At 51.2% G+C, this 15,102-nt stretch overlaps 3 protein-coding genes across 3 annotated transcripts; 2 read left to right on the forward strand and 1 right to left on the reverse strand.

Moving 5' to 3' along the window:
- The first annotated feature begins 1,261 nt into the window (after positions 1 to 1,261).
- Positions 1,262 to 3,521, forward strand: M431DRAFT_511431 (glycoside hydrolase family 47 protein). The gene has a single exon (XM_024919654.1). The coding sequence runs from the start codon at positions 1,391 to 1,393 to the stop codon at positions 3,170 to 3,172; it is 1,782 nt and encodes a 593-aa protein (XP_024771024.1). The 5' UTR covers positions 1,262 to 1,390; the 3' UTR covers positions 3,173 to 3,521.
- A 1,516-nt stretch (positions 3,522 to 5,037) lies between these two features.
- On the reverse strand, positions 5,038 to 6,605 carry M431DRAFT_42196 (hypothetical protein; the record flags this gene model as incomplete). The annotated part of the gene is made up of 2 exons (XM_024915027.1): positions 5,038 to 5,762; positions 5,822 to 6,605. Coding segments are annotated over 2 exons (1,509 nt in total), but the record flags the coding sequence as incomplete, so codon positions are not given.
- Positions 6,606 to 11,580: 4,975 nt separating this feature from the next.
- M431DRAFT_511436 (hypothetical protein) lies at positions 11,581 to 12,090 on the forward strand. Its single transcript, XM_024919655.1, has one exon. It carries the CDS (start codon positions 11,689 to 11,691, stop codon positions 11,962 to 11,964), a length of 276 nt encoding a protein of 91 aa, XP_024771026.1. The 5' UTR covers positions 11,581 to 11,688; the 3' UTR covers positions 11,965 to 12,090.
- Positions 12,091 to 15,102: the final 3,012 nt, after the last annotated feature.

The raw sequence follows: 15,102 nt of genomic DNA on the forward strand, positions 1-15,102 counted from the left end.
CCCCCCATCTCGTCTACTCCGTGCTCCGTCGGCTTGGCTAGCAATGCTACATGCTACATGGACTATTCTATTTGCCGTCCATGGCTCTCGCACTCCTGAAGAAAGAGCCTCACTGGACGCAATTAGACGGCATGGGTTCGTCTTACTATAAGTGGATTTGGCCCAGAGGCGGGATGGGATATGTTACAAGACAACACAGGCTCAGCCAATGGCAAGTTTGCAAGGGGTGTCTAGGGCCACCGGCTGAGTTGACGGGATTGGCGAGTTTATAGCTATGGTTGAAAATGTTGTCAGGGATGGCGAGCCTTGGTGCGGCCCTTTGCCTAACAAGGCGTCTTAAACCCATAGGGCTCTATTTAAAGCACCGCAACCTCGTGATAAGGTTGTTGCTGGCGCCCACAATCCGCATCAGTACCAACATGCTGTACATGCAGACTGAACTCAGCCCTCCTGCTCCGGGCAAGTATGTACCAATCAATGAAGCAGTAATACGACATGCCGATTCTCGGAAATTCAATACAAATCCAGTGCAGGGGGGATGAAGCTACAATATGAGACCCGCGACAATTGAAGCTGCCAAGAGGCGGCAGGGTATTGGAGGGCTAAATAGCAGCGAGTAAAGCGGATTGCAGGTAGACGAGGTAGACAAGCGTACATGGGTGCAGCAGCTCGCGTTTAACTTCGTGGTTCCGTAAATCCGTAGGACCGTCTCTCTCCGTCCCATGTGGCCCGATCCTGGAGGATCATGGACTGGAACCAGACATTTTAGCAGCACCCATGGAACTTGAAGTGAGCCCAACGCCCAACTCCTAGTAGATCCCGGACCCAGCCGTCTAAAACCTCCATACAGTACCCGTAATATCGACTCCATACAAACACCGCCACTCCAGCATGCTGGGACAACTCGCGGTCAGTGCATCGAGTGCAAACAAAGAATGAAATACTAATCAGGCTGCACGTCCCTGCGGTAATTGAGACTGAAATTGAAATAATGGAAACCAATTGAGCCCAGGGCCAGGAGGGCTGAAAGCAATGATCCTATTGTACAGCGGCCAGCAGGCAGCTATTTACGGATACTATGGGCGTACTGTACTAACTTAACATGAAGCGCCTATCCTGTGCTATCATTCCCTGAGCACGGCTGGCTGCTGATGTACATTGACGTCAACACATGGAGCTTGTCAAGGGGCTTCACATGGAACCTCCAATTCTTTGTCTCATCCATCAATCGCCTTCACTACCATCTGCCCCTCGCCTTGAATCCCGTCCAAACATCAACTAGCTAATCAATCAATCAATCAATCAACTCTCATTAATCAGATCATCAATTTGCCGTTTTCATCACCATCATCATCACCATCAAATGTCGTAACACCCACGATCATTAACGATGCTGCCCATCGTCCGAGTCAGAGGCTACGCCTGGGTCGCTCTCATCGCCACCCTCCTCCTCATCTACTTCTGGAGCTCCTCAACCGTCTCCCCATCACCTCCTCCAGTTCCAGACTGGCGCACTCCCAAATACAACTCCTACTTCTGGAAGACCCTCCCGGTACACTATCCGCCAAAGTCAATCCGCCCGCTACCAACCACATCCCCGGTCAAGTATCCCAAGATCCAGACGTCATTCGCCAAGGAGTCGCCCGACGCGCGCAAGACTCGCCAAAGCCGCCAGCTCGCCGTCAAGGACGTCTTTGCCAAATGCTGGGCCTCGTACAAGGAGCATGCATGGACCGCGGACGAATTGGCGCCCGTATCGGGGGGCAAGAAGAATCCCTTTGGCGGCTGGGCCGCTACACTGGTGGATTCCCTCGACACCCTCTGGATCATGGGCATGAAGCCCGAGTTTGACGACGCCGTTGCTGCCGCCCACGCCATTGACTTTACCAAAACCGCCCTCGACGAGGTCAACGTCTTTGAGACCAACATTCGCTACCTGGGCGGCTTCCTGTCCGCATACGACCTCAGCGGCGACTCCCGCCTGCTGGACAAGGCCGTCGAGGTCGGCGAGATGCTCTACAAGGCCTTCGACACGCCCAACCGCATGCCCATCACCAGGTGGGACATCCACGCCGCCATGGACGGCAAGAAGCAGGAGGCCCATCCCAGCGTGCTGGTAGCCGAAATCGGCAGCCTGTCCATGGAATTCACGCGCCTGTCCCTCATCACGCGCGACCCAAAGTGGTTCGACGCCGTGCAGCGCATCATGGACGGCATGGCGGCGGCGCAGAAATCGACGGCGCTGCCGGGACTCTGGCCGCTCGTCGTCAGCGCGAAGGACGAGATTTACAACGTCGGCGATGCGTTTACCATGGGCGCCATGGCGGACAGCGTCTACGAGTATCTGCCCAAGATGTCTGCCTTGATAGGGGGACAGCTGCCCATGTACCAGGAGATGTACGAGCTCGCAGCCACAACAGCAACCAAGCACAACCTGTTCCGACCCATGACGCCAAAGAACGACGATATTCTCATCTCGGGCACGGTAAAGGCCGATAAAGGCACCGTCGTCAGTCTTGATCCCCAAGGCCAACATCTAGTGTGCTTCCTAGGCGGCCTAATGGCCCTCGGAGGCAAAATGTTCAACCGCCCCCAGGACGTCTCCGCAGCCACCAAGCTCGTCGACGGCTGCATCTGGACATACAAGGCCCTCCCGCACGGCATCATGCCCGAAACATTCCACATGCTGCCCTGCCCCTCCTCCTCCGCCTCCTCCTCCTCCTGCCAGTGGGACGAGGCCGCCTGGAAGAAGGAAGTCCTCCGCCGGGCCAGCGACCCGGGCTCCTCCACCGCCGACGACATCATCAAGCGAGACCGCCTCCCTCCGGGCTTCACCTCCATCCCCGACCGCCGCTACATCCTCCGTCCCGAGGCCATCGAGAGCGTCTTCGTGCTGTACCGCGCCACGGGCCGCGCCGACCTCGTCGAGTCCGCGTGGGACATGTTCACCGCAGTCAACTCCACGACGAGCACCGCGCTCGCAAACTCCGCCGTCTGGGACGTTACTCTTCCGCGTGATCAGTTGCCTGACCGGGCGGATTCGATGGAGTCGTTTTGGTTGGGCGAGACGCTCAAGTACTTCTACCTCGTGTTTAGTGAGCCGAATACGATTAACTTGGATGAATACGTGTTTAATACAGAGGCGCATCCGTTTAAGCGGCTTGTAAGGTGAAGTAACTGAGTTGAACTGAACTTTAACACTTTTGTATTACTGAATGCTTGTTTCTTCTCATACATGTACTTGGAGCATACATATTAAGGTATCATCTATATGGCTTGAAAGCTAGGGCACTTTTGGGTATCATTTGAAATGGAAAGGTTTTCTGGATAAAGGAAGAAAAAGGGTGAACACATAACAGAGTTTATGAATGAAAGAACAAGGAAGGGCTTTGTCATAGTTTTGCCTTTTGGGATAGCAAGGTAGTCAACTGTGTTGGTTGAATACACACAAAAAGCTGAACATCTGTCTCTGTTCTTGAGAAATTGGGGAACATATAACAAAGTTTATGCAAATACAAGAGAAATGGAGGCCCTTATTAAGGTATTTTTGCTGTTAGGACAACAAGGTACCCAGTTGTGTTGGTTGAATACATACAAAAAAGCTATACACCCCTTTCAACGCCACCCCCTCTTCCGTCATGAGTTAGGTCTTGGAGGTTGACCAAAGAATTTCTTGATTTCTTTGGAGATTAGAGTTTTCTTCTTTCTCGTATCGTGTGGGGATGATCTATCAAGATTTTGACAGATCGACATTAACGAGGCGCACTTCAAACTTCTCTGATCAAAGCCAACGTTGCGATCTGCAAGCCTCCCTATCACAAGCACATACCTATAGAATATAGTACATGGATTCACTACGACATCAGAGGCATGTAACAGATCACTCGCATCAAGAACAGAAGCTTTTGAAATCCGTAATTTCTCATTTCATCTACCCATAGTATAAAGTAGAGCAGCTCTGCAACCCGCAGTAGCATTCAGTTAAAAAAATATCTGCAAGACGAAATAAAAGGCCGTCCAAAGAGGCCATGATCCCCCCAAATAAATAATAGCGAAAGCGTAGAAAATAAAGTGACAAGACTCCCAGCCATGTCCAATCATGCCACCCAGACAAATAACAAAAAAAAAAAATGATAAATAAACAGGCAAATAGTAAAACGCCATTGTTTCCGACCCAAACTTGTACGTGTCTGCGCTAAAAGCCATGCGCAAAGAAACATGAAACCCAGTAAATTTTTGTTCAGTAATCATCATCGTATGTTGATCCGTTTCTCAGGATTCAAGTCTTCGGGACAAAGGGAATAAAGGTTGTCAAAAAAGGAAATCCAAAAGAATCCAAGAGAAAGTAAGGTGTAAGAACACGATTAATACAAGGGGCGTGTCTAAGCCGAAGATCAAGGGGGTAGCGATGAGTTTAAGATATCCAATGACGCTGGTGTGGCGTGTTCATGTCATCGTCGGATGCTACCGCAAAGTGTTGAAATTTATCTCGCCCGTCATCGCATTCATATTATGGAAATGCTGAGGCTGGCCTTGCATTGCGAAGCTGTTCTGGCGCTGTCCCGGTTGCCGCATATCCATCATGTTGCCCATGTGATGCGCCGGCTGCAGCGGCTGCATGTTCTGAGCTGCCATACCCATGTGCGACTGGCCCATTGGGTCATGCATATGGTTAGGCGGTGGCTGATTAATGTGTTGATGTTGATGATGCTGGTGTTGCGCTTGATGCTGATGCTGTTGGGGCGGAGGGGGGTGGTTTCCAATTGGACTCATCACCATCTCGGACATTGGCGTGACAGCGTAGCCGTTGATGTTGTGAGGATACTCCATAGTAGGAGACATCATTGGAGGAGAGCCAACGAAGGAGCTGGGCATCTCCGAAGCCTGGCGCGGTACAGGCGGGGTCTGGCCTTGGTTCGAGTTGCTATGGGAATCAGGAGTGCCTCCATTCATCTCCATGACGTACTTCTTTTCGTACTCTTCAACAGAAAACTTGCGGTCGTAGTCGGTCTCCATCATTTGGATCTGCGCAGGCTGAGCCATGCCGGCGTTGCCGAATCCGTCAAAGATGTCAACTTGGGCCATGGCAATCGTCTCGGGGACGTTCTGGAGCATGGGGTTAACCAGACGAGGAAGAACCTCGCTAACCTTGCTCATGAGGAGTGGCAGGAAGCGGTAGTCGCCATTCCTTGAGGCGCTGACAATGTTGATGATCTGAGCAAGGTGCTCATGAGGCCCTTGGGCAAAGGGGTCCCGGGAAGCAGGCTGCATAGCCAGGTACTCTGTCATTGAGTAAGCGCACTCGATGAGTTTCTCGAGAAGCCCGGAAGTCAGGAGCTCCATGCCCTGGCCGGGGAAGTGCGAGGCCATCTTCAAAAGCAGCTCTCTGGACATGGTGCCAGGGAACTGGTACGAGATGGAGTCCTCGCCACCCGCAACGACTCCGTTGCTTAGCTGCCAGACCATGTTCTTAAGCCACTGCTGGTTCGTGTGAACATCGTTCCAGGAAGGATCCTGGCAGAGAGCACGCTGGACCGTGTCGTTTAGTAGCTTCTGCAGGCTGACGATGGACTGGGATGGGAGATGGCTCCGCGCCTTGTTCCACATGCTGGTAAAAGCGTCGTCGAATGGTCGGAAGAGATTCACCAGGAGAATGAAGCCGTTGAGCTGGTGGGCGAGGGGGTCAGTGGGATCATCTCCGAGAGTTGGGAGATTGATGGTGGCCTGGAGAGTAAGGGGGCGCTGGCGCTGGATAGCATACGCTCTGTTTCCAGGTTGTCAGTATAAAAAGCAAGTCCGAAAATGACGGTGAATGATACACACCTCTCAATGACAAAGAACAGCCAGTAGATTCTTCGCATACGAGCAGCCTCGGCAACGTCGAGCTGCATGTAGTATTCCTCCTTGTTCATGCCAACCATCTGGATCATGGTGGTGGCCTCACGGAGGTAGTACCAGGCCTTTTCGTGCATTTCCTGGCCATAGTAGCATCCAAAGAGGAAGAAGTTGGTGGCCAGTGAGTTGATGGTGATCTGCTCGAGGTACTCGTAACCCTTTCGGACTCTCAACGTCTCCTCCAAAAGAAGCTGACACGAGACAATGTTGGCGCCGGGAATCACGTCGAGGTTGTAAGGATCCGAAGAAGGAATCGTCATGCCGGGTTGCAGCATGACAAAGGCACACATGGAGGCCATGAGGCAGTAGGCATCGCGGTTCTGCTCCATGTAGAGGATCTGCTGCTCGATTTGCCTCCGGTCCAGGATCGGGGCCTGTGCGTTCATGTGGTCGAAGAAGAACTGGGAGCATTCCTTGACCAGTTCGCTGGTCAGCATACCGGGAGTGGGAGCGAGATTCGAAGCCGGAGGAGCATTTGGCCCGCCGTTGATGCGACCGTGGATCTTGGCGGCCAGACTGGTCTGGCGTTGTGTCTCTCTCAACTCGCTAATGACCTTTGCGCGAGAGCCCTTGGGACCCTTCTTCTGAGGGATGGCATTGTAGGTGCAGGACAGCTGGGCCGAGGAGCAGTTGCGGCACGGGTTGATGCCGTCGCACTTGACCTTTCGCCGGTGACAGGCGTCGCAGGCTCTCTTTACGGCCTGAGTCATGGTGGGCGACAGACGAGGAGGCGACGCCAGGACGAGGCGAGGCGATTCCGTGAACAAGAACAAAGAGCGGAAACAGGAACAGGAACAGGAACGATGTGAGCGGATGGCGCAATCTGGGGAGCGCTCAGACTTATTTGCCGCAGGTTTGGGGCCCCGGGTTGTTCGGTGAGCTGTCAACTAGATTGAATGCTCCCTTGTTTTGCGGGGGAATAGACAAGAGACAGATTCAACTGGTGCGCGCGGTTGGGGTGGCTTTTGGTGTGTCCTTGGTCTGGCTTTGGCTGAGGACAGGATAGTGCAGGCGCAAGAAATCGAATACTATACAGTAGTATGTAGGCGTATGTAGGTTATTCGGCCCTTTCGAATGCGGGCCAGAAAAAAAAACGCGGGGAGAGTCGCTTATTAGGCGGAGTCTGGGGTGCCGATGCCAGGGAGTCGGGGGGGAGAAGGTTTTTGGCTGGCTCACGAGAGCGACAGACGGACGGCAGGCGACGAGTGAGGCCGTGGATACGGCGATGGAGGCGAGAATCTGGAGTTGTGATGATCGTTTGTTGTAGAGACAGGTAACGAGACGAGGTTTGAAGACGAGGAGGAAAAGAAATGGGCCTGGATAGTCAGCAGAGAGCGAGAATATGGGGGGAGGCGGACCCGAAGTACGTAAAAACAACCTGGCTGGAATGAGCAGAGGGCGAGAGTCCACCGCCAGGGAACACCGCAGGGAAGGGCAGGGAAAGGCCCTTGTAATCCTGGTCTACCACAGAAATTGGGCTTGGGCTGGGCTGGGCTTAGCTGGGAGCCAGGGCTGAGGGCGCCAGACCAGACGATGGGATGGGGAGCAAAAGCCTAAGACGGACTGGCGGGTTCTGGGGGTGAATGTGGTGTGTGTGTGGCCACTTGTTAGTTTAGGCGGAGGAACAAGTAGAAACGAGCCAGACGAGATGAGGGCGTCCTGCTAGCGTCGGCGGTTGGGCTGGCACTGTGCAGTGGCGACTTTTTCGTTTTTTCCCAGTGGGTTTTCAGTGGGTTTCGCAGCCCTTGGCCTCGTCAGCGCATACCCTCCTCACACTGTGCTTGGCTGCTGGGGGCGGCGCCTTTCTTCAGCAGGCATCGGGGAGGAGTGCGCAAGTTGGTGGCAGAAATTTGCCAGAAGCCAGGCTTGGCTGCTAGTGCGGCGTAGCGGTGGAGCCGGAGCCGTACAGGGCATCGCCAGCCAAATCCGCGGCATCAACACAGTGCAAATTCGGAATTCTACGCACGCCTCTTAACGGCGTCGGGGCTAACACGAAAGGCTAAAGCAAAACGCACCAGACAAGAGAAGGAGATGCAATGCAAAGCAAAAGCCCTCGGCCACGCCGCGCGGGAAATCCAGCGGCATTGATGCGAAAGGGCAGGTCGCACGGCAAGTACCGGTACATCTCATAGGTACAGCGCTGCTCACCATCTTACGGTGATGCTCGTACTGCCACTGTCTGTCTGCTTTTGCTGCGGCCTGCCGCTTCGAGAGCCGTGCGTGCGTGTCTGACATGGAAGCCTCAGGACAGGATTTACAGTGCAGAGACCCCAATTGCTTAGCAGGGCCGTAAGAGTGCGCTGAGGGGGGCTTCTTCTTTCCCCCCCAGGCAACTGTGCGACGACGGCGCAAAGTACAGGTAGGCCAGTCAATGCCGCGTCTCCGCGAGCACCAGCACGGTCCACGGGTACAGGTACCTCTCTGCAGGCTATTCGCTTTTGCCCTGGCAGACAGCAGGCAGGGTGAGGGCATCACGAGACATTCAGCTCAAGTCAGTTCCCATACCCGTACCGTTACGAGTACCAGAACGTGACGTGCCTGGATTGTATTAGATTAACCTTTTGCCAGCACGGACGAGGCGCAACGAATGGAAGCGCTGGCTTGAGACAATGAAGAAAGCTAGAACTGAGCACATTTACGTCTGTGGCGAGGTGTGGAAGTTGCCGAACAATTGAAGTCTTCCAATGGATCTCTACATATTGAGACACTGTGTACCTGTACCTGTCTGTTCTCCTGCTTCGGATTCCATGGGTGTTGAAATCTGGTGCTCAACTTGAGATTCCATCAACTCTCATGCTGGTCAGTCCATGTCCATCGCGCGCACATGGCCAGACTCTTGTTCGCAAGGGGAGCGACAGCCGACGTTCCGGTACAGCAGCTCCGGTCAAGTCTCGGGGAGGCATGTCACCTACTTTATTATCCATGGCGACTAGCAGCAGTAGACCTCGCAGTAGCATCGAGGAATGCAGTCAGCTCCCTTTTTAACCGTCGAGTAATGGTAGCGGTACATGGAGCATGCCAGCCAGCGCTCAACACATTCACCCGTGGAGAATAGCCAATAAGTACAAAAAGCTGGGCGAGACATGACACGCCAACAACACGACACGACACGAACACGAGCAAGTCATGTCCATCTGTCTGCCAGTCTGTCTACTGTACAGTATGGCTCTCTACGTACAGAAATAGGCACAGTACAGTTTCTACTTGGCAATAACTGTACTGTACAGGAGCAGCACAAACACAGTCCAAGGCACCACACATATACACACAGTGCCGCATCTCCTCAACCCCAAACACAGGCACAAGGAACAGGCACAACGAATTGATCAATCAACAGACTGCCCGGATTCAAATAATGCCATATTGCCCGTCTAAAGTGCAGCATGTCACTCATGCCAAACAACTCGCGCCCCAAACCCAGACGAAACTAGTAAAACCACGACGGACGATTCAAACACACGAGCCCCAAAGCGCCATCACCACATCACGCAACCCGCTTCTCCTGCTCGTACCCCGGATTTGACCAGCGTGCAGAGGGTGTCCAGGTTCCGCCAATCACCTGCAGCGCTAGCCAAACCGGCCCCCAGAATTGAGGTGAAAAAAAATCCGGGCTCGTTTGATTCTTCATCGTCCCGCCCATCAGCAACCAGCCCGCTTTTTTTGCCAGCCCCGGCGCTGTGTCTCTCTCTCGGCTCGCTTTCTGTCTGTCTGTCTCTCAGTCTCTCTTCGTCCTTCGTCCTTTCGTTCTTCTAGCTAAGCCCTGACCCGAACTACTAAGCGGGCACCGGCTCCAGACATGAGCACACCGGGGCGAAAAAAAGAACTGCCACTGGTTTCGTGTAATACTTTGAATCTGAGCGGAAATCTCCAATCTGTGCGGCTGTACAGTCCAGTAAAAGGGCTCTCGGCATCCGCGGCATCGTGGCTTTGACCCGATCGCTCAGCTTTTGCTTTTCTGTGACGATGAGATTTGATTTTCATATTGACAGCCGCGATCCGTTTAATCTCGGGCCATGCTTCACAATTGTCCAGCCCAGCCCCGGACCCGGCCACTGTGTCCAGAACCGGACAAGCCCATGGGGATGAAAGAGTCTCGCTGCAACACTAACCTCGGCAATGCCACAAGGTGACAAGCCCACCCCGATCGATTGACTAGCAGGCTTCGAATTTGCTTCCATGCTCCCCGGGGAGGGAAAATCACGACTATCCGGCCTTGCATCCGGGTCCGAGATCGTACAGTATCGTGTTCGAGGCTGGTCTTTGCTCTGCATTGCCCACCCAAACGTTGATCAACACTCACTTCTCACTTCTCAGCTCTGCCTCTCTTTCCTCTTCCCAGCTCAACAAAGCTTCTCTGCTGTGCTCTCTCAAGCTCTTCTCTCTATTTTTTCGCGCCCTGCTAGCGGTACCGGTACAGATGCGGAGAAGTCGTCTATCGGACCGAAGAGGCCATTCCTTCTTGCTGCAAGGCTGAGAGCCAGAGACAACGTTGCATAAAGGGGCGCTGCACAGAAAGGGGGGCCGCACGCACTTTGTTGCACCAACCAGCAGCCGCTGAGCTTCGACTTCGCCTACTTTTGGAATATGCATGGCGATCCAATGCAGGAGCGTTTTTTATTTTTCAATTTTTATTTTCTTCATCTTTCAGTGCATGGATTCAATTTACAGATGCAGATAGATGCAGACAGCGAGTAGCACAGCAAGCACAGGTCGTAGCGATACCACCTCGACACACTGTAATGCGTAATGATGCGTAATGCGTAATGCGTAATGCTACTCCGTCAGCCTTTTTTTCCTCTTTTGATGTTTTGTATGTAGTATCTGTAAGCATTCCTCATCCATTCTCTTTTTCTTTTTGTTTAATTCTATTTGCGTGCCAACTGAACATTACACCATCACGTGATGCACTTGACTCTGCCTCGGTTCTCGATGTCTCAAAACAGCATCACCACCTGGCTTTCAAGCCTCATGTCTCGCCTGATTCCGACGCCCAAGAGACAACACACCATCCAGTGTCCTGGTCTGTGCTCACAACTGCGTCATGCTGCTTCACCGACTTCAATGGATGGATTCTTCAGTCCCGTCGCACAACTTTCAAGCACTAACGCCTCACTAGCAGCTCGCTCTCCCTGCGCTAACAGAGGACTCGGGCCACTTTGTGCTTCATGCCACCCAAGCAGCCCTGACCCAGTGATCCTATTCTTGTTCCTTATTCCTATTCCTCGTCTTGCACTGTACTGTAGCACTCGTACGACTACCTACAGTACGTTCAGGTAGCAGCAGCAGCACATGGCAGCGTGGTAATCATCTCATCATCTCAGGGGGGCCCGAGATCTGTGGCCATCCCGTCCGTCACTGGCACGGCAACACCCGCCTACTGCTTCATCTTCATCTTCATCTTTCATCTGCGGCCGCTGCTGTTGATTATCGACGAGGTTTCTTCAATCCCATGCACGCACTTACAGGCCCAGGTCCAGGCGTACAGCGGCTGAAGGCTTTATCTCGCTTATGTATTTGAAGGAATCTCATCTCAGATCTTGGCAACGTCCACGAATGATGTCCCTTGCCAGCGGTATCAAACACCAACTTCTCCTGTACTCTATATCCGAATGCCCAAAATACTATACCTCAAGGTAGTACTAGTACATACACGTAGGCATCAGATTCCAATGGTGCTAAGAACCACTCAACTGCCATTGCTGCCAAACATGGCTGTGCCCGTAGGTCCCAAAACAGAAGTTGCTCGTCCATCCCTTTTTTCCAAAGACAAGACATTCTCAGATTCATGCAGTCATGCCATACCCAAAAACCGCAACAATTCCCTCCGGCACCTACGAATCCTACACGGCTTCCCGCATCGGCATTCGCACGACGCTCTCCCGTCTGACCTACGCTAGCTTCTACGGAGTATTACTCTTACTCTCTGCTCATCTTTCTTTTGTTGCTCGATTTAGGAGAGCAGATTTAGCCCCCCCAGGAGGACGATGGGCTTGCCTGTTCTGTTTTGACCAGCGACAAGTGCTTACTGGCGGCGCATCGCTGGACAGGGCCATCTCGCTGATCCCCTAGGGGCCTGCAAATAGGCATCACGAGATGGGCGGCAGGGACCGGCCTTTGCATGGCAACGTTTCAGATGCCGGTGTCGCCCTCTTTCTCTCTCTCTCTTTTTCTATCTATCTCGTCGTCAAGCTTAAGCCACGCTGCTCGTACTCGTAAGCCAGCTTCGCTTTCCTATTAATATATTTTTCTTCGCCCGGATATCCCGGCCTTGGCCTCTAGAATTCGATAATATTTCTCAAAGTCTAGGATGAGTGTCATGTCTAGGAAATCTTGGGTCCGAGACTAGGCCAGACACGACGATCCACTGCGCAACAGACACGTAGAGGGCATGATTCATAGTATCCATGCATCAGATCTCCCGTTTACCGCCTTAAAAAAAAAAGTGAGAAAAAAAGAGCCGACGTGAAAAGGGAGATCTTATTCCAAAGGAAATACCGAGATACGTGTAATATGTACGACACGCCCGTAGATTATCAGATAACCCTTTTGCAATCGATTTCAACGCCGGTCCCCTCCGGCTTGGTCAATGCGTGCATATGTTCTTCTTGTTGTTGGCTCTAGCAACGCGCAGGAACACCTTCATTCTCGGAACGGATCCCCCTTCCCGATAGTCTCGGACCAACGTCCGGGGTAAGTGGGTCAAGTCCGCTCCGGAACTTCGAGATGGACTTCATGGCTTCCCGTGATAAAGTCATTGAAGATAACGCCGTGTTCTTATTTTCCTTTTGTCCCTTTCTTACGTCTTATCTCCCCATTTTGTCATCGATAATTGCGTATGCAAAATCTTCTCACCAGCTGCGAATGAGCCCTTGAGAATGATTCGACTCAAGATGAAGCTGCACATCTAGATTTTGACGATCCGCAGATTCCAGTGTGTTCACATGAACAAAATACTGGCATTCTCCCAGAATTCAAGCTCTATTTAAGTATAATCTATCCATCGTATAACTCGTACTTAATGCACAGGTGCTCCCTCATGACCATTTTCCCATATAGGCTTCTAGGGTAGGACACTCATTCCAATCAAGGCAGATTCTTTTTGGATATCTTGGTATCCTAATGATGTTTAACCTTTTATGTGACTGATCTATTCATTTGATCTCCAGAGCCTGTTAACTAGCTTCGCAAATGATCTATAGAGCACTGTGGCTATCAACAATTCGGCAGCTTTCGATAGGGAGAGTGTTCTATTTGCGTACGTGAAACACATGACGCACTTTTGATCTTCCTTGACACCATCAGAGTGAAAATAATTGGCCACAGGTCATTCCCTAGCTACTCTACTATCCAGCATTCACGTGTTATTCTCAGATAATTTAGTTATAGACAATACATTTGGATCAATGTGCTGTGGCGACTAGCTCAACGCGAGGCTGTTCCAACCTCTTGGATCAAAAACTAGAATGAAATCTTAGGTTGGAATCGATCGGCAGCAGCAGATCGATTTATCTGTGCTACCTACCACGGGAGTACTAATTACTTCAGCTCTGAGGCAAAGCCCACCTTGCTCGGACGGATGTTCCACAAGCCTATTCCGGCTTGCTCAACCGAAGAATGTCGTTGATAGGGGGAAACAACCGAGATATCTTGTGTGCCAACTATCTGTCTCTCCTGCAAATATTCAGTGTCACTATTCAAGGGAACACAGTCGTAGCTTAGCCAGGATGCAGTTGCAAATATAAACAAAAATGTGAGATGAGGAGAGTCCAGCTCAGGTGTGGTAGCACAGCTGAAAACTTCTTTTCATCAGAATGAACTTTTCGTACGGGAACTTTTGTTAGGATACCTTTTTGGAACATTGCATGTTGAGCCGATACTTGATTTCGCTCATGATGAACGCAATGTTCCAGCGCAAATCGCCAGTGTCTGAAATGCAGTGGTATCTCGCGTTTGGGTCCCGTATGGAATAACTTTGAGACATATTGAAGTCTGGTTGAGATGTAGAGCGTATCCGATGGTTTAAATCGCAAAAGATACGTGTGAGACTAAATCAATTAGGGAGCTGGCGAAGAGATACTCTAGTTGTGATAGTATGGCGTGTGGATGTTCTTAAGACACTCTTCGTCCTTCATATCCGTCAAGATGACCCGCTTGTTAACCAGTTAAATCCGATGTAGACTGTTTGTGTCGCATCATATGCTAGCAATTCAGGATCAGAGAGACTCACATGATAACTCCTTGTGGATAAGAGATAGGAATTATGCTTTGTTACACGTTCTCAGCATCACAAACTCATAGTCCCATGATCATCTTCCGATCTGTGAGAGTACCATGACTCACTGTTATACTCATTTGCGTGGTAGAGACCATGAATGATATGTTTAGACTGGTTATATGTCGCTGACTATAGTAAATCACCTTCAGTTTGAGATGTGGTGATACTTGAAAACTTTCGCAAGCTTCACTGACAATCGTAGATCATTAGCTATGCTTACTTGTACTTTATGTGTACGGCTATGTAAGTAAGTAAATCTAGATTGATTACGCGGCTAGGAGCTACGGAATGGTAATGGGAGCTTATGCGCCGGAGTGTAGGGATGATACTCCCAGAACTCAGAATACTATACATCCCAAAGAAGAAGAGAAGAAATAATGGTCATCTTACATTGTTATAAGAACAAAAAGAGCCTCTGATGAATACTAATATCATGTACTGATATCACCTTATCACCTTATCCGTCAGAAACATCGCCCATCACAGACCCAAACTTCATCACAACATCACGCCATTCCACGTAGCAAACAACGCCTCACACCAAAACATCCATTCATCACAGCCCAAATCATATCAATCTGCACAACCTGTATTCTCCAATGACACTCATGCTCATAGACTGTCGCAGCCATCGGTAAAGGCAAAAACAACTGCCCACACTTGTGTGAAAACGCATATATAAACAGCATCACACAAACTGCGCCGTGACATGGACACAGCCGATACTACGGGGATGCGCAAGCAAAACCAAAAGAGAAAACAAAGACAAAAAGAGAAAATAGGCTTTGCTTGCGGCAGTGATGCTGTGACGCCTTGTGGACTACTTGAAGCTCAGCATGCCAGCATGCGATTGAACTTGGATCTGATCGTCTAGAGCGCCAAAGCCTCTATGTGTACCTTCGTACTATTTCAATTATTCTTCACTCATATTT

The sequence above is a fragment of the Trichoderma harzianum genome, assembly GCF_003025095.1.
Source record: "Trichoderma harzianum CBS 226.95 unplaced genomic scaffold M431scaffold_12, whole genome shotgun sequence".
Taxonomy (NCBI): domain Eukaryota; kingdom Fungi; phylum Ascomycota; class Sordariomycetes; order Hypocreales; family Hypocreaceae; genus Trichoderma; species Trichoderma harzianum.